Source organism: Fopius arisanus, unplaced genomic scaffold (assembly GCF_000806365.1).
Source record: "Fopius arisanus strain USDA-PBARC FA_bdor unplaced genomic scaffold, ASM80636v1 scaffold00049, whole genome shotgun sequence".
NCBI classification, from domain to species: domain Eukaryota; kingdom Metazoa; phylum Arthropoda; class Insecta; order Hymenoptera; family Braconidae; genus Fopius; species Fopius arisanus.
This window is the reverse complement of record NW_011887788.1, coordinates 611,197-630,218: the sequence shown is the minus strand read 5'-3', so window position 1 is coordinate 630,218 and position 19,022 is coordinate 611,197. Positions and strand designations below refer to the sequence as shown.

The window sequence follows — 19,022 nt, the reverse complement described above, 5'->3', positions numbered from 1 at the left end:
TCCTCTGACGAACTCACGGCTATCTCTTCTGGGGACTCATAAAACTTCATGACCTCGTTTCAACTATGAAAATCACCCCAGAGATCTACACCCCAGGAATTCAAGAATCGCATGAAAATTTCGTGTAAATTTACGAAAAAAGGAGTCACTCAGAGATGATCGATAAAACCGCGGATCGAGGTCGTTGGTATATCGATTATCTCATGGTATTTTCTCAAGAAAACGCCGGAAAAATCCCAGAAAACCGAAAATTTCCGTCGTTCTGCGTCATTTTTTCACTCGAAGAAATATTACCCGTAATATTACATCGAGAATAAATTTTCACTCAGTGATTTTTTATGGATTATCTCCGCATAAAAAATCACTCGTTTTTGGTGGGAAATAATTAAATTTGAATTAATGAATAATTAACGTGGAATTTTAAAACGAAATTTTATTTCGATTTATGGAAAAGAGATTTTATTTTTTCGGGTGAATTTAATGTTTTGGAATTTCAAATGAATGAGTTTTTTTCTTTGATTTGAAAATTGAAAGTGTAGCAGAAAATAAAATCGTTCGTTTCCGTTTTATCGAATTATTGGAGCAAGTAATTTTTTCGTGATTACAGGGAAGAATCCTTTAGTTTCGCTTCTCTGATTCTCCTAACCCACTTTCCCCCTGGGCGAATTCACTGATACTTCCTACATCAAAACTTTAAAAGGTATTCATTACGTTGAAAAAAAAAAAACAATAAAATATCAAGATAATTTTTCTCAACTAATTAATCGATTAATTCTCATTAATCTATTAACAAACTTTCCAATTGAATCACCACAAATGAGTGCAAGTAATAAATAATCATATCCAAACAGAATAATAATAAATTAATTGACTTAAGAAAATTAATCGATTCGATTGTACCCTAACAGGAGAAACCATTTAAACGTAATCACGTCACGTGCATTAAATAATAATAATTATTAGATTAAATTCGCACTCGAATTGTTATTAAAAAAGTCAAACGTCAAATCTTCTAATCAGCAATCAATTGGTGGAAAATAATTATTGAATAATTTGTCAGATCGCAACAGCTGCGATCCTCATCAATAATGATTCTTGAAAATGATCAATTAATAAATTATTCTCCAATCAACAAACCGATGCCCCTAATTACTCCGTTAATTCACATCTCGCGATTGAACCGACAATATAATTAATAATAATTAATCAAGATCTCCGGGACAATTTTCTCCCGGTGAAAATGCCAATGTTAATTAATGTTAACAATGTATATTTTATAAAAAATCGTGACTACGTGCGGAATTACGTAATTAGCGAGTGGATAAGGGTCACTTATTTTACCTCCCGCGGTCACAAAAGTACTATTTTTTCTTGAGAACATGACGTTGAAAATCCTTCACTATTATTTTCATAACGCCCGAGGAAGTTTATGGGTCTCAGATAATTATTTCTTACTTATTCTCAACGAAAACTGGAACATTGGCTTTACCTTGATGAGTGGTTGTGTTTTTCTATGATTTTTTAACGCACGATCAATCGCGTTAACACGTTAACCTGATCGCGTTTATTCGTATTTTATTCACCCCCCGTTTTAACTTTTTATAAACAATAGAGCTTGAAAATAATTTCATAATTAACAACCGGAAGATTATTTTTAAATGAAAAAACGACTGGAAGAAGTGCACGAAAAATTACGGAATAAATTAATAACATAATAATATTGATAATATTATTATTATAATATTGATAATATTATTATTGTTATATTATTTATCATCTAATACAGGAAAAATTTTTAATTGGATTTAATTGCCCGATCGATGAGAAAAATTGGTGGATAGTACCGCCCGGGGAATTTTGTAGAAGAATCCATAAATTCGTTCCGAGTAAATTGCAATTACCCATTTCATTTGAAGCTACATTCGAATGCAAAATAACCGGAATCTTACACTTCCATCTACAATTGCAATTGTTACAATCGGGGACAGAGACTGGGAGACGCCCACAGTCTGTTGGCGAGGGTACGTTGGTAGACTCCCTAAATAGGAAAAAAAAGAAAAGAAAAAGCAAGTGTACTTCTTTTATTGCTGTTACATCCGTACCTTCACTCGAAATGAACTGCAGAGACTTTTTCTTCTGCCTTCCCAACAAAACCTTCCTCTTTGATATATTTTTTCAAGAAATCTCTCATGAGAAAAAACCACAAATGAGTTGCGGAGAAAGAGGAATTGCCTTTATCTGGAATCGATGTGCAATACAGATGTGGGTACGTATTGTAATTGGAAGTGACACTCAAAGGAATCGATATAGAAAATACGACTGGTGGAATCCCAAGAAATTTAACGTGTATAACTAATCATTAAAAATTTGTGGTACGAAAAATTCAATGCAAACAATATTTTTTTAATAATTCCGGATTTTAATCTGGCAAAAGCAAAATTTAAGGGAGTCGTTACGAAATTTTTTCGACAGATTACAAAGAATGTAATTGCAATTGTGTAAATTTTCTCAAATATTTTCCTCAGCGCGAAAAAAATCATCAGAAATTATCAACACCTCCACCAAATGTCTAGCAATGGGAATGCCTTTCTGGCATGAAGATGTCTCTATGGGTGAATCGATAGCAAACATTGACTTGGTGCAAATTGAAAGAAGATAAAAGACGTCGAAGAGTATAAACGGAAGTCGAGAACAGTAGCAAGAATATCACAAAAACCAATTCAACTTGGAAAATAAGTTTGTCGCATTGAGCTACGGATTACCGCATCAACGAATCTTTAAAAAAAAAAATATTGAAGTAGAAAAAGTATTTAAATGTGACCCCCATTATAAATATTTAATTTCCTGTTTCACAATTCAATTAAGACAATTATGTTCCGATAATTCCGCAGGAATTAATCTCCACTTAATTGTCTAAACATTTTTTAAAACAATTTTTAAATTAAAAATCATGCGGTTCAGATGAAAATTCAGATGGAATCGTAACTGATATTTCAAGATATTTCGGGAATGAATATATTTAAATCTGTGGTATAGAATGTAAATATAGAAAATGTATGAATATATTATTTTGAATGATATAATTTTCGCTAGTTAAAAAACCCAGTGATATTTTTTTATTCTCGAGAGTTGAAGGAATAATTCTGACGTTGATAAGAATTAATGACTGTTTGACTGAGTGTAATAACGATAGTAAGTGAAGATAAGCGTACTTTGAGTTTAGGAGTGTTGAAAGTTGTGAAGAAATGGGCTATTTAACAGAGGTGATTAGACGCTCGCGAAAGTAAAGTGTGAATCAGCGTATATCGCTGAGTTAATGAGTCAGTGAACATATTGTTGGATATTACTTCACACGACAGTCCATGAATTTATAGGAAATTATTCCCTAGACATCAGCGTTTTTGGAAAAAAAAAAATGATTTGAGGAAACGAAAAAAAAAAAATCTAATGCATTCCACTTTGAATGGGAGACCGATAGAAAATCGATTTTCATCAGATTTTATCATCCAGAATGAATAAATTAATCGTTCATTAATAATTATTTATATTAATAGTTATTAATATTGTTATTAGTGATAATTAATTTATTCATTATCAATATAAATTCTAGTATGAAATAAATTATTATTTTTCAGTAAATTTCTGAAGTTTTGTGGTCTTCTAGGAGTAATTAAATAAAATTTGAGATGCGACTCATTTATGGGGGATTTTTTGAGAGATTTAAGGGAAAAATGACAGCAGATGAAATTCTAAACTGGGAGGAAACGAATCGACTGATAATTCAGCGAGAAAAGGTCAGAAATCATCAAAGGAATGATAGAATATTGAGCGTTTCCTAGAATGTACCGAGTGCGTGGGTGTGATATATTTTTTTTTTGAGAATCAAGTGTGACAAAAAAGATGATCGGTTCTCCGTTATCGGGGTGAGCTGTCAACCCACTCACGTATTACATTTTCAGGTACAAAGTATAAACGGGGTTGAACGTGATTGCTGTACATACAGGTACAGAGTGACTGAGTTGTGGATGTGTGGGAGTTTGGTAAATGTCACACCCCCGAGAATTTCAACTGTTGTACAGAAACTTGATAAAACGAGGTTCAACGTTACTCGGGTGTTCGCTAATTATTTCCAGTATTTGATGTTGTTGTGGGTGTTGCATAATGACATAGACAGTAGTCTCTAGGAATTAACATCGGGGAAATGATGAAATTCAATTGAAACCCCTGGATTGAATCATCTGAGAGGAAATTCAGTGGACAAATCGAGTCGAGTGGAAAAGTCCTGATTATTTAGTTACCCAGTAAAACGTCAGCTCTTAATTAAGATAACGGAATGAATTATCTGATTTTTTGTCATTTGAAGTCAATGTGACAGTAATTATCATTAGTGGTATTCAATTAAAATTTTTATAACGATTTTTTAAATTTTAAAATTTTTTTAAAATTGGTTTGACGAATTTTATCATTGAGTTAATGATTAATTTAGTTTAGGATATCATGGGTTAATTGCAATTGAAGTGGATAATAAATTTGTAAATAATATTGAGTACTCACATCCGCGAAGAATTCCGTCATGAAATCCTCCTGCCCACCCACGGGGACGGACACCTCATCGGCGACGTCATCGTCGTCCGATTGGGCCTGAAAATATAATAATAAAAATTCATTAAAAATCCACACTCAACATATCCCAGTGTAATAAAATTCAGTGCACTATAAATTGATCGGACAAATGGTGGAAATAAGTGATAAAGTCTCAGTTATAAATATCGATCAATTAATAGCCTCGGGTGATACTCGTTGTTCGTGGATCTCCTCACAGTAATTGGAGTTTATCCTTCATATCCTTTCAATTGGTTAAGTGTTCTCGATTAAAACATTACCAGAGGTTCACACCCAATGTGCCAATAAGAGAGAAAAAACTACTTTTCATAAAAAACATTTATTCGTAATAAAAAAATAATAAAAAATAATCTGAACTTCAATCGTCAGATGTGATAAATCAATCGATGATTAATTCTCGTGAAGAATTTTTACTAAGAGGATTACTTTAGAGATGAGAAATAAAATATAAACTGATTGGCAATGATAAAATGAGTGATGGGGTGTATGTCATTATGAGGATTAAAATTATGTGATCAATTCCACGAAGAAAGGGGTAGAAATAAAAAAAATTCAGGTAAATATGATGCAACTCGAGAAAAACGGACTTGATGTAGTTGATGTTGTCGTTTTTATAGATAAAAAAGGGAGATATCAGTGACTGATGACGGGCGCGTGTGAATTGTGAAGCCACACGGCATTCGTGATTCAGACATCAGGGAAAACATATGGTCATTTTGAATATATACATGACAGTGTCACGCCTATAAATGCATTTGTATCCAGAGCATTCGTAATTCGAAATTAATGGTATCACGAACCGAAGACGTTCGTAATATAAAGACAAAAATTCAAATTACGAATGCCTCCAATGACCCCAACACTCCAGATTTTCCTCCAATTTTAGATTAAATTCGTCATAAAATTTATAAATACCCAAGAAAATTGAGGGATTTATCAATAACGAGGATAATTAACATTCGATGTTAATTATAATTTGTTCAAATTTTCTTAACCATGATAATTATATTAATTAATTTATGGGGACGAATAAACGAATGATTAGTCGACTTTTTGTGATTAAAAAAAATGGATTTGTGTTGAAAAAATCCAGAACTTCTGACAATTAAAAATCGACTGTAGGAGTCAGGGGTGGAATTCCCTGGGGCAGACATAAATGACCCTGAGACAGCTCTTTTATAATGTTCGATGCACTTCAGACATTTTCGATGAATTATTGAAGAAAGAAAACCCGAGTTACATGAGTGATCGATACTTCATATATAAGTACATCCAGAATAATTCATTTTCATCAGAAAAACCTGAAGTCTATGAATCGAGTAGTGATGAAAGAATTAAATAAGATCAACACGGATTTACCCCTGTCTATTAAAAACATCTGGAGAACTGAAAGATCTATCAAAACTCCCCGCAATTATCAATGAAAAATAATTCAATAAATAATTTAATTGACAAATTGTCAGTTGAATTTTGTAAATAATTTTGTAAAAAAATTGTCAGTTGAATTTTGTAAATAATTTTGTAAAAAAATTGATAGAAAAATAATATCAGATATATTATTTAAACAATTAAACTCGACTTAAACATCTGCTTGAGGATGCCTGTTAAATTATTTTTTTTACGTTCCACTCCTTGGACAATTAAATTTCTGCTCCCCTTCTGGGGGAGATAAGACGATTGAACTTTGACAGAGGCATTGTTTTTTTTCTTCCCACTCTATCCTGAAAACACTGACTTATGCAAGAGGAAGTTGTGTCCTCGTATGAACGTGAGAAATAAGTGAAACGACGCAGGTTTCAGGCATGATGGTGGGTAACAGAACATACGACTTTGGGTCAAGGATACGCCACGAGGAAAATTCTCAACGTCAATTCAAAGCTTCACAGTCAATGATTTTTTTACATAAAAAATAAATAGCTGTACTAGATTTTTTTTCCACCTCTCTATTTACCTGAGAGCCCAATGAAACTTTTTTTATTGTCGAGATAAGAATGCAACGTACACCATTTGACGTCTGCATGGAGATTGTAAAAATGATTCGAGGAAGATTCATTGCAAGCATTGCACCGTAGAAACGTGTGGATTTCAAAGAGAAAGAGATCTGTAGATTTAAAATAGTGAGATCGAAAGAAGTTTCATGAGAAGAGAATTTCCATGTCAAGTCTGTCATACAAGAAGAATCAAAAAACACCACGTGTTTTATTTCGTAAATATCTTAGAAGCTCTCGAAGGGAAATGTCAAAAGTTATTTCTCCAACGAATTGTTCAATAGTATCTTCAAAATTTCGTGTTGAAGGTATTGAAAAGTACTGTGTGTAAAATTTTTTTTCTCTCTCTCCAAGATCTCATTATAACTTGAAATTTCAAGATTATCTTTATTCTTCCATTTTTAAACAATAGTCTACCCATTGTGAGTATCAGAAGGGTGCAGGCATGAGCTGAAGGCAATTCTCCCTGGAGAAATCAGTCTGACACCTCTGGGTTTTCACTGAACAATGAAAATTGTCCTCGTTAGTGCATCATCCCTCCAACCCACAAAGAGGTGAGGTGAACTTGATTTCAAAAGAAATGTTCAACCTCGTAGAAATAACTCGTGAGAACTTTCAATGAATCAATTGGCAGAGAGAAAATAGAGAATTATTTGATTAGCGAGAACTAGAAAACGTGAAATAATGGAAGGCCCTGTGAATCATACTGATAACTCCAACAATTCATTGTACTGGTAATGATCACGTTAATTAAAAACATTCTGTGGGGTTGTTTGTGGTTTATTGTCAATGATGTAGGTGTCATCCTCTGAGAACAGTTAAACTTCTGTCTCATTCATTCTCGTGACTAAAACTGAAGAAATTCAATAACAAAAAACTTCTACGAGCATTCGACCTCGAGGAAATTGTAAGGAGCACTGACGACCACTGCCACATGAGTCTGATTGTCTAACAAATTATATTTTCCTCGACTAACCACTCAACTCAGTTCAACGTGAAGTTGAATTTTTTTTTCACCTCCAGAATAAGAAAATCTTCAGAACCAGAAGAACTAGAAAAGAATACTGATATTTTCGGGAGGAAGTGAGAGAGATCCTCTCGATCCAAAAAATTCTCAACGTCTTCCAATTAAATTAATTTAATTGCAATAATATGTTGAGTAATTTCTGATAAGAGGAGATTTGTGCAATGACTTAATAAATTCTCCCTATCCTTTAAGCTTCGGTAATATTTGCGCAATAATCAGCATAAAATCTTTCACCTCTATAAATCTTATCTCTTTTTACAACTCCTTCAAGAATTCTTCATTGTTTTATTTCTCTCGGTAAGATAAAACTATGCAGCTTGAATAGAAGCATCTTTTATTTTCCCTCCCATTTTATCCGACTGGTAAAACTTTTTATTCGCCGTAGCCCCATGAAAATAAATGAATGAAGAATTATCACGTAATGATGGCCAGTTACTGATTACAGAGATAGAACTGTGTGACAGAAATGATCCGCGTGGCTTCTCTCCACCCACAAGAGAATTGAATTTTAATTTTTTTTAAAAGCCTCTCAAAGAGCTCGACACTCGATCAAACCCATTTATCCACTCAATAAAAACTCAATGAAAACTCAGCTTATGGGCTATTTGTGCGAGGAGAAAAAGAAGGCGTGAGTCATTGTCATCAGTTCATGGAGATAATAGTGAGAGACATCCTGTCAAATTTGACAGACAAGTCCCGACAATAAGTTCAGAAAAAAACTACCCTTCATAAATTCATAAACATTCACAAATATTTAATAAAAAAATTATTCATAACCCTAAATGTTCTCCGTTGACCCATCATATGAAAAATAAACCGAGATAATAGAATGGCTAAAAATTCAAGTGAATGAGAATTTCACTGGATGAATCTAAAAATAAAAAACCGACAATTAAAGAAACAACAATGGAGACATTTGATATGACTAGCCGGTGGATTGGCGACTTGACAGAAAATTACGAAGTCAGAGGGAACGCCTTTACCATTGACATGACATATTTGACCGGATGACTGACACCGCGCTCTTTTTTCCCGGTGCTCCAAAATGTGGGGGCTCCAAAAAAATTGTCCAAGGGTGTATGAAAAATTTATTGGTTAATCCCAGGCAGATACGAAGTTATCCCATAACAATGTGAGAATTAAAATGTATACACAGGGAAATGGTACGACAAATTGAGTCACGGGTACGTTGGGTACATGACTACTAGGTGTTTTGTTGAATGTAATAAACTCACCGCGACGAGGGCTGCTAATCTATCCTTGGTCATGATTGAACGATGATTATTGGAGTTAACGGACGCACTGTTTGTATCGTCTAGTTTGTAATCCCATTCACGGTTTTATCCATGTAATATAACGAACTCACTGTTCACTAAAAAACTAAAGGAACACGGACACACTAACCGCGGACAGACACGGATCGTAAAATCGATACGCTCGCTAACTCGCCTGTTTCTGCAGTGCCGTTCCACAATCGACGCATGCGCCGGTGACGTCAACACTTACCAGGGACGTATCAATATTTATTTTACCCCTGCCCCCCGAAAATTTATCATTGTATCCATTCCTCCTTTTCAATTTCGAGAGCAATATTCACTCATTGGGCCTCACAGGCCTTATGGGCCCTCACTGAAGTCCGTTTTAATACAGATTTTTTTATCAATTTTTATGCAGTTATTTTATTCGTGTTTGGTTCAATGATTTTAAGAATATAAAAATTCACCGATTGGGCTTGATGGTCTATTGTTCAAGTCCATTCGGTTTTGAATAAATAAAAAATTTATTTGTATAATTACGGAGAATTGTTATTTAATGGGTTTCAGAGGTGAAGAATCGCTTTTTGTTAAGTTTTTGATTTCAAGCGGCAATCACCGGCTTGCATCGCATTGGTCGACGCAGACCGGTGTCTCCAGCTCGGGCCAATGACAATCGACGGGATAATATACAGTAAAAAAATTCCGTTAAAACGGTTTTTTCAGTTTCAGCGTCACGATAGTATATATTCCATTATTTTCAATCATTAAATGAATCAATTTAATTTTTTTTTATTGAGTTACAACACTACTTCAAATTAAAATTTTGAACCTCATCGATCCCCGGAAACAGTGAGAGAAGATTCAAAAAATTTTCCTTAATATTCTAAAAGCCTGAAACACCTGAATAAATATTCTGCAGTCAAGTGCTTCTGATAACCAAAACTTCCAAACAAATTAAACAAGCCGGACAAACCGAACAAATTGAACGATTGAACCCTCCCCTATTTTCCCGCCCAAAGATGTCCGTTTTTTACCGCGCAATGCCCCCCAATATCCGTCCCTGAACCGTTAATTACCAGATGTCGCCACTTAAAATCCCGAATATTTCGATATTCCTCTTAAAAAACATAAAATTTAATCGAATAATCTGTGAAAACAGTCACCAAAAAATTGCCATGAATTATTAAAACCATTTTCATGTCTAACATTACCTGTTCAAATTTCAACGAATGACGGTTGCCGTTGTCAACATCACGGTGGTACCTGAAGGAACGCCATTGTGAGCCATAACGACTGTGCGAGAGGGTAAGTTTTATCGTTCATTTTCACGTCCATCGCTTATTCCCGGGAAATTTTCTTCACACTGAGAACACTTGATGCATTAACAAAGCCGATTATCCATATATTTGAGATCAATTATCAATAACAGTGATTATTAACGTCAGACAATATAATCGAGGAGAACGAATTTCCTGGGTAGCTTGTTGGGCGCCATTCGAAGGTAACTTTGAGAATTTTCTGGGCCTTTTGAGGAAATTCATAAGCCATTCGGCGTGTTTGAGGTACGACTTATTTACAATCAACTGATAATTTATTTTTCACGAATTATTTACATCCCTCAACGATGATAAATAAGTGTTAAAAAATTGAGACAGGGAGGAAGTTGATTGTGGGTATAATTCGGTTTTATAGAGTATGATAATTATTGGGGAATGATCGCTAGGTCTCAGGGAATAGCGTCATCCACTGAAATGAAATCTTTCTGCGAAATAAATTCATTTGGTGTGAAGAAATGAATGTAAATATTGACATAGGAAAGGTGTGGGTTTTCGTAGTCAGTGAATTTATTTGGTTAAGCTAATATTTCTCCTTGGTGTTTGATAGATTAACTGCTGATTAAACTACATTCATGACATGACGATTTTTTGCTCCTGGAATTATTGAGTTTTGGTTTTGACTCCGAGTTTTGAAATGATTTTTTTGGATTTACGACACCCTGATTTATCATAATTTTCAGCTTTCAGAGTAACAAAAAGGGGTTAGAAAAAACTCAAAAATGGCGCAAGAACCTGATATGCCTACTTTCAAGTGTGTACTTGTTGGTGATGGTGGTACTGGAAAAACGACATTTGTTAAACGTCACTTGACGGGTGAATTTGAGAAGAAATATGTGGCTACACTCGGTGTTGAAGTACATCCACTGATTTTCCACACCAATCGTGGACCAATTAGATTTAACGTGTGGGATACAGCTGGTCAGGAGAAATTTGGAGGTCTCAGGGATGGTTATTACATCCAGGGACAGTGTGCTGTCATCATGTTTGATGTTACGTCCCGTGTGACGTATAAGAATGTACCCAACTGGCACAGGGATCTTGTCAGAGTTTGTGAAAATATTCCAATTGTCCTTTGCGGGAACAAGGTGGATATCAAGGACAGGAAAGTCAAGGCCAAGAGCATTGTGTTCCACAGGAAGAAAAATCTTCAGGTAATTATACATTTTTTCTTATCAACCCACGATTTTCAAGATTTTCGACTTGCATGGGATTTCATTTACATTAAATTTCATGTTCTCCAATTTTTTTTAGTACTATGACATCAGTGCCAAGAGCAACTACAACTTCGAAAAGCCCTTCCTGTGGCTCGCAAGGAAATTGATCGGTGATCCCAATCTCGAGTTCGTCGCGATGCCCGCCCTTCTGCCACCCGAAGTTACTATGGACCCACAATGGCAGCAACAAATTGAGAAGGATCTCAAAGAGGCGCAAGAAACTGCTCTCCCCGAGGACGACGAGGATCTCTAGTTTCATTAAAATAAAGAACAACGCGAATGGCCGCTACTCGAAATTTCACGGTCGAGAAGACAAAAAAAAACATTCAAAATCATTAAAAAAAAAGAAACATTGTAATTTCCAATTGTAAGGCCTATGCAAAAATAAGTGCTCTACGTACTCGTTACGTGCTTACCTCTTTTGATTGCAGATTCTTTCACAAAAAAACGAATATTCAATCTATCAACAGTACTTACGTTTTCATTAGTTTCACCGATTCTCCTGTAATTCTACTGAATGATTTCGTTATCAACAATTTAACATCTTTACTGCCATTGAAAAAATGCTAGCCTCTCAAAATATTATTGAAGAAAATATTTGAGAAAGAATCTGAATCATTCAATAAATGAAAATTTGCCATAATTCATAATAGACTTTTCTCTGAATTAATTGAAATTAATTAAATCGGAAAGAAGGAACTATTTGTAAATTATCAAAATTACCTATGATTGGTTGACCATCTGCAATTCACACCCAAAAATGATGAATAACATGAATGAGAAGGAATTCAGAATTTGAACTATTTAAAAACTAGAGAAACTTAAAGAAAGGTGAAATTGTCGAAATAATCACAATCGAAAATACTACAATCGAAATATTACGATCATGATTGGAGTTATAAATGCAGTGTGTAGTTCGGTCAATCCCTAACGGTTTTATCGAGGGCTGTTTAATATTTTTATAAAGCAAAAGTGACTGTATGATTCGTTCGAAACTAAATTATATGGAAAAGAGTGAACTTTTTTCTGTTTTGTACTGCGTGCAAAATATTTTTCCTTCTTGTTTATAACAATACAATTACCATAAATTTTTTTTGCTCCCGTTTCCGTTTACGATTCACTGATGAAAGTGTGTGCATAATTAATCCTCAGTTTATTCCCTTGAAAGAGGCATTATCCTGTAGGAAAATGAGTAAAAATGTGCGGAATGTGTAAAGTCTAGGAATAATTAATAAGTTACATTCGATTGAGTTTGAAGTAAATGATAATTGTAAAATGCAGGTTGATTTGTTGCTCTTTTAATTATTCAGTCTGTTCAGCATCGGTGACAATGCTGTTTGATTTACAATAAATAAATAACACCCATGACATTTTCCATTCTTTTATTTAATTAATATTATTTTTATTCTTTGCGAATACAATGAATGACTTTACCTCGAATATTGTAAAAAGTTCAAAGTACGGAGATGTCTTATTAATCAAAACGGTGTGAATGCAATCACAATTATCACCCTAATTATCGTAATTATTTCAAATAATCGACATCAATGGTTTGAGGTGAAATTACAACACTGCTAAATCATGAATCCCTGGGGAATGTTCTGTTCAGGAGATTTCATTATTTTTTTTCTTGCCACATACAATGCAAATTACAAATTGAAATGATATTATTCTTTTCTTGATATACACTACGCTGGTACGTAAAAAAAAAACTGCAGAGACAGTTAATCAATTTTTTAAATGATGTTAATAATAATTACTGGGCTACCGCGGCCTTTTCCCTTGCTTTCTTTCCGTCTAGCAAGGATCCACGTTCCTTGTCAGTCATTAATTTTTTAACATTCGTAACAACACCCGTTCCTAGGGTTTTTGTACCATCACGGAGGGTGAATCTCTGCCCCTTCTCACAGACCATCGGCTTCAAAAGTTTAATATCCAATGTCGTGTCTTCGCCAGGCATGGCCATAGCCTTATCAGGAATACTAATCTGTGCAGCGCAGTCCCAGGTCTTACTGAACATCTGAAGCTGCATAAAACTGGCAATGGGTTTCGTCCTGCCTCCCTCCTCTGGACTGAGAATATAAACCTGCGCCTCAACATGATCGTTAGCCTTGACAGTACCTGGTTTACACATCACCATTCCCCTCCTGATTTCGTCTCTCTTGACACCCCTGACGAGGGCCCCCAGCTGATCGCCAGCCTCTGCCTGTGGCAAAATTTGGTGGAACATCTCAATACCGGTAATGGTGGTCTTGAAATTTTTATTATAACCAACAAACTCGCAATCCATTCCCTTCTTGATTATTCCACGCTCCAGACGACCAGTAACAACTGTTCCACGTCCAGCAATTGAGTAAACAGCTTCAACTGGCATCATGAAGGGTTTATCGAGATCTCTGACTGGCGTTGGAATACTATCGTCAACAGCCTCGAGTAATTTCAGAATAGCATCGGTTCCCATTTCTGGATTCTTTCCCTCGAGTGCACATAATGCACTGCCTTTGATTATCGGTATTTTATCTCCATCGTATCCCATCTCTGACATCAGCTCACGAATCTCCATCTCCACGAGCTCAACCATCTCATTGTCAGCTGCATCAACTTTGTTGATGAACACAATGATGTGTTGAATGCCAATTTGTTTGGAGAGAATCAAATGCTCTTTTGTCTGTGGCATTGCACCGTCGGTAGCTGCTACCACTAGAATCGCCCCGTCCATCTGAGCTGTTCCTGTGATCATGTTCTTTATGTAATCAGCGTGGCCAGGACAATCGGTGTGGCTGTAGTGACGATTTGGAGTCTGATATTCAACGTGGGCTACGTTTATTGTGATTCCTCTGGCTTTTTCCTCGGGGGCATTGTCGATTTCGCTGTAGCCCTTTGCTGTTGCCAACTCCTTCTCAGCGAGAACTGTAACACAAATTCAAAATTATCAAATGGTTCTAACGATGGGTGTAAAGTTTATTCAAATAATTTAATTCAGGTTATTTAAATAAATGACACACATTTAAAATCAGACACCGGATGGGAGTGAATAAAAAATTAATTATTTTTCGAATTTTCATACCTTTTGTTATTGCAGCAGTGAGGGTGGTCTTGCCATGATCAACATGACCAATCGTACCGATATTGCAATGTGGTTTGTCTCTGGTGAATACTTTCTTCTCAGCGTAAAACCTCTGCTGCGTAATTTGAGGTAAAAATCTCTGGCCATTGATCTGACTCCTCCGTTGCTGCAAGCAAAAAAGAAACATTGAAACAACAATTGCATCAGCTCCTCGTTAATCCTGTCAAATACCCACGCATTTTCCAAACTGACGGCTAAACAGGATCTGCTTGACAGTCCTGCGAATCACTGAAATCAAATAATTACTTTAATTGATTTAATTATCGTGAATACTTTCGTGGGTGGCTCAGGGAATCGACCATAACCACAATCTCACGTGGTGATTTTCTTGGTGAATCGTGAAGTATTGACAGCCCATGAATAGAAATATAGGAGTAATGAAATTGGATAATCCAGCAATTGATGGAATTTATTAGGAGTAATTGGTAATTAGTACTATTTATCTACCTGGGCTTAAAACTGCACGAGCGGTCACCAAGGCCATGTTTTCCAATTGTAGTTTTACGAAGTGAACGCACGAAGCGCTACTATTCCTAATTACGTAAGTAGGAAATGTAAGACCGGGTTAATTACGAATTGATAACAGCACTTGAACTTGATTCCCTATCGAAAAATTGATAAAAAATTCTCTATAACCGGTTTATTTCAATAAATTGCAGTTGCATTGATTGTTTAAAAAATAATCAACTTACCTTCCGCCAGAATCCAATTGAATTTCTCCTAAGAATAATTCAATAATGAATAATTATGATTACTTAATCATTATTTGTTTATTATAGACTTTATTTTGTTGTTATTTTACTATTATGATTTAATTTTAATATAAATTTTGCCTGGAGAAAGTGACTTTTTATAAAAATCTCATTTTTCCATTAACTAACGGTTGATTTCGCATGTACTTATCTTGTGGTTGTTAATAAAATTTCCAGAAAGAGGAAAAAATAAAAAAGTGAAGGAAAATATTTTATTATAGCCCTGAAGACCTGATCTAGGACTTTTGGGGAATTTTTTCTTATCAATCGATTATTTTAGATCAATCGCAGGTCTTTCTGTTCATGTCCCAAACGTCTTGACCATAATAACAAATTCAATTGTTTAAAAAAACTGGACTTCCTGGTCACTGAAAGGCCTTCGAGAAGCTCCTGGATTCCGCAGTATCGAGAATTCCTCGTCGATGTTCCAGTCAATTTGGCGAGAGGCTACAGAAAAAAAATACTTCAATCTTAAAGTCTCATCATTTCATAATCCCATAATTTTTCACTCCCAAATTCAATAATCCCCTCGGTGAAATCAAATTACGAATGGATAATGACGTGATGATGTGATGACGTGATTTCTCGGTCTTCATGAAAATTATTTTCTAATTAATTATAAACAATGGAGTTACGTTGTAGTCGACAATTCATTTGTTAGGGATATATTTCCAAACGTTAGCTCTCCGATGAATCCATTATGTTTTATGGACTTCAAAAAATTTATATAATCACTGGGAATGCCACTCTCCTGAGCCCCTGCAATTATCGTCGATCTGAAATTAACAATTAAATTAAACAATGCCATATCACTTATTTATCCATTTCCAAAATTAATATTCGATATTATAAATTAACATCGAAATCAATTCTACAATTTTACAATTAACGCATGGAGTATCTAATGACCTATTAAATTATCATTTGAGTTCAATTTATTGGAATGTCAGTACAATAAAAAATTATAGTATTAATACTCACAGATAAGAATATGACGGTTGCCTATCACTCGGTAAATTGGAAACATCTAGTGATTCCTTGGGATTATTACACTGTTGATAAACCCTGCACTTAAAAATCTTGCCATCAGGACTCTTGACATCGACATCGAGTGAAAAATAATGATTGACATCAACTCCCTCCTGACGATCCAGATCCGGTAAATTGCTCTTATCAATTTCCCAAATAGCCCCCCACACGTGGGCCTGATTATCAGGTACAATCGTGGCAGGGGCCCCCCTCCAGCGTCTAGCATACCCCGAGAAATCCAATCTATAATTCTACCAAATGAAAAACAATTGTGTCAACATCCGACATATTTTAACATTTTAATAATAATTATTGAGTCCTTTTAATAATCACCTCCAATAAACCTACGCCCTTTCTCACCGCAGTTGGATTATTTATATGAATTCTCTCCGCTAATAAATTACTTCCATACGCAAAATACAGAAATGTCAATATTTGCATGGTTTTTTTAATGAACAAAAAAAAAATCCCTTTGCAATTATAACGTGTCGGGCAGTAAACGCTCGGTGTGATACTAGTTGTTACTTCAACAAAAGGAGAAAGGTTTGTCATGTGATGGTTGCGTTTGCAGTCATTCGATGATCGTTTGACATTTAAATAATGCACATGGACTCTGTACATTCCTTCGTTATGCAATGAAAAAAAAAATACACTTGACGTGGGCAATTGCAATTTCAGAAACTAGATCAGTATTGATCATGATTCCCAAGAGAACAGATCAGAACAAGATCATTCAGTCATCGATTTGTTGTTCCTCTTGTTCTGGTTCTCATTTTAAACTCAAACTAACAAAGTAATTATTATAATAATCAATTATTATTATTAATAATTAAGTAATTATTATAATCGTCAGATATACAATGAAATTAATTGTAATTAGCGTCAATGGATGGAGTAGATCATTGACTGTTAGGAGATGATTAATTAATTTTTGGATTTCCGGATATTTTCGTAAATTGGAATTGTGCAGTCAGGATAAAATTATTGTTGACGTTACTGTCATCGTAAATCCATCCTCCGTGGTGCAGCTCTCGGGGAGGATTTCGAACATTTCATTCTCATCATTAATGCGATGGCAGACGTGTGGATAAAAATTGGAGTGCAGTGACATTTGCTGACCCTTAAGATTCTCGTATCGTCTTTATCTCACCCTTTACGACCACAAAGGGCACCCCAGAATTTATGGCCCGCTGTAAAATCTTTGTCATTATGGCTACAAAATATACCTGTCTGCGGTTAAGAAACACCATGGACGAATATTATTGCCGTGAAATATTAAAAATATATACTTTATGGAGCGTTAAATCAAAGGAGAAAATCACTGAGTGAAGAGAAAAATATATGATGGATTAACTTGTCTTGACTTATTAAGAACAAATTAAGAACAAGTGGTGTGAACCCGCGATAATTCAAATGATTAAGTGTGAATACAATATCTGGAGAATTAAACCCAATTTCCCACTCTGATCAGTCTGAGATAAGAAATACACCGACTCAATTCTCTATTTTTATTTTATTTATTTATTTACACTAGAATTTTAGATGAGAAACGAATAAATTTTCGATTGTGAAATTCACTCCAGAAGTAAAAAAAATGGAATTTTTGACAATAAATGATTATTTATGTATTTATTTATTCATTTACTTATGAATAATCTTGAAATTGTTGAGAGAGAGAAAACATACGAAGAAGTTCCATCGACTCGCGTGAATTCTCTCGTTATTTTCACACAAATGCACAACCCAGTGGATTGTTTATTCATTTTTTAATTCAACTTAATAATATGTTTAATGCATTTCCGCGAAATAATCATGCGAACGAGATAACATATTTGTTGAACGTTTTAACGGTAATTGAGTTTCAATTATATTCATGGAATTTAATACATAATATTGTGGCTCCTTGACCTACTAGGATCTCAAGAATAATATGTATGGGATAATCGCATATTTGACGGTTCATTTTGCCACGCTCATCCTAGTTGCGTGCCATTTTGTGGTTGTACTGCAATAATTATTGTTACTGTAGATCGTCGAGAGATATATTTACGGTAGAAATCGGCATTTACTCACGGTAGATTCCTAAATATAGATGACTTCGATTTGTAGAGGGGAGTGGAAGGGAGATGTTTCATTTTGATAATAAATAAAATTCAATCATGCCATTAATTGTTTAAAAATATTTTGCTAGAAGTTTTCGGGTTTATTGTGGATTTTGGAAATAAGTCAGTTTCCACCCCCCGAAAATTGGGCCTGAGTTGAGGGTGGAAATTCTGAGTTCGATTTTTTGGTGGAAAATTATTTTAATCATCTCAATCATTTTTTTATTCATTGAATAAATCGAGAAGTGATTTTCAATATTAAAGGGTCGATGGAAAATTTAATTTTGGAGAGAAATCATTTTTTACCACGAAATTCGTGGGTGAGGCCCCGAGGCCAGAGGAATGGAAAAAATGTATTTTCGTGTTTTCTGGGTCTGAGGGGCTTCTTATAATTTAAGGGGTGATTATATTTAAAAACAATCATTGATCGCTGGAAATATTGAATTTTGGGGAAAAAGTAATTTTCCCCCAAAAATTATAGATCAGGCCCATTGGGCCAGAGGTGAATTTTTATTTTGACTTCTGCTGTCCCAACATTTTATCTAATATCCTCTACCCACCGAATAT

General features: G+C 34.8%; 4 protein-coding genes across 10 annotated transcripts in view; 1 reads left to right on the top strand and 3 right to left on the bottom strand.

Annotated features, from left to right (window-relative positions):
* Positions 1 to 9,104, bottom strand: part of Syx1A (Syntaxin 1A) — a 42,353-nt gene extending 33,249 nt beyond the window's left edge. For all 5 annotated transcript variants that reach the window (XR_892282.1, XM_011306741.1, XM_011306743.1 and 2 more), the window contains exons 1-2: positions 8,874 to 9,104; positions 4,555 to 4,641 (exon numbers count right to left, since the gene is read on the bottom strand). Coding sequence is in view for 4 of the 5 variants with exons in the window: in XM_011306741.1 (XP_011305043.1) it covers positions 4,555 to 4,641; positions 8,874 to 8,906 (120 nt within the window). In the remaining variant the exon portion in view is untranslated. The remainder of the gene's footprint in view (positions 1 to 4,554; positions 4,642 to 8,873) is intronic.
* Positions 9,105 to 10,094: 990 nt separating this feature from the next.
* Positions 10,095 to 11,908, top strand: Ran (RAN, member RAS oncogene family). 3 transcript variants are annotated; one of them, XM_011306735.1, is made up of 3 exons: positions 10,095 to 10,199; positions 10,912 to 11,382; positions 11,483 to 11,908. In XM_011306735.1, the coding sequence occupies exons 2-3, from the start codon at positions 10,951 to 10,953 to the stop codon at positions 11,696 to 11,698; spliced, it is 648 nt and encodes a 215-aa protein (XP_011305037.1). In that variant the 5' UTR covers positions 10,095 to 10,199; positions 10,912 to 10,950; the 3' UTR covers positions 11,699 to 11,908. The 3 variants fall into 3 exon arrangements, with proteins under 3 accessions (XP_011305037.1, XP_011305040.1, XP_011305038.1); XM_011306738.1 differs by lacking the exon at positions 10,095 to 10,199 and adding an exon at positions 10,223 to 10,395; XM_011306736.1 differs by lacking the exon at positions 10,095 to 10,199 and adding an exon at positions 10,223 to 10,456.
* Positions 11,909 to 12,812: 904 nt separating this feature from the next.
* LOC105267696 (elongation factor Tu, mitochondrial) lies at positions 12,813 to 15,126 on the bottom strand. The gene is made up of 4 exons (XM_011306734.1): positions 15,020 to 15,126; positions 14,748 to 14,800; positions 14,513 to 14,678; positions 12,813 to 14,355 (listed from the first exon to the last, which is right to left on the bottom strand). Exons 1-4 carry the CDS (start codon positions 15,054 to 15,056, stop codon positions 13,202 to 13,204), a joined length of 1,410 nt encoding a protein of 469 aa, XP_011305036.1. The 5' UTR covers positions 15,057 to 15,126; the 3' UTR covers positions 12,813 to 13,201.
* Positions 15,127 to 15,373: 247 nt separating this feature from the next.
* LOC105267695 (gamma-glutamylcyclotransferase-like) lies at positions 15,374 to 16,904 on the bottom strand. The gene is made up of 4 exons (XM_011306733.1): positions 16,687 to 16,904; positions 16,306 to 16,604; positions 15,960 to 16,100; positions 15,374 to 15,771 (listed from the first exon to the last, which is right to left on the bottom strand). The coding sequence occupies exons 1-4, from the start codon at positions 16,792 to 16,794 to the stop codon at positions 15,756 to 15,758; spliced, it is 564 nt and encodes a 187-aa protein (XP_011305035.1). The 5' UTR covers positions 16,795 to 16,904; the 3' UTR covers positions 15,374 to 15,755.
* Positions 16,905 to 19,022: the final 2,118 nt, after the last annotated feature.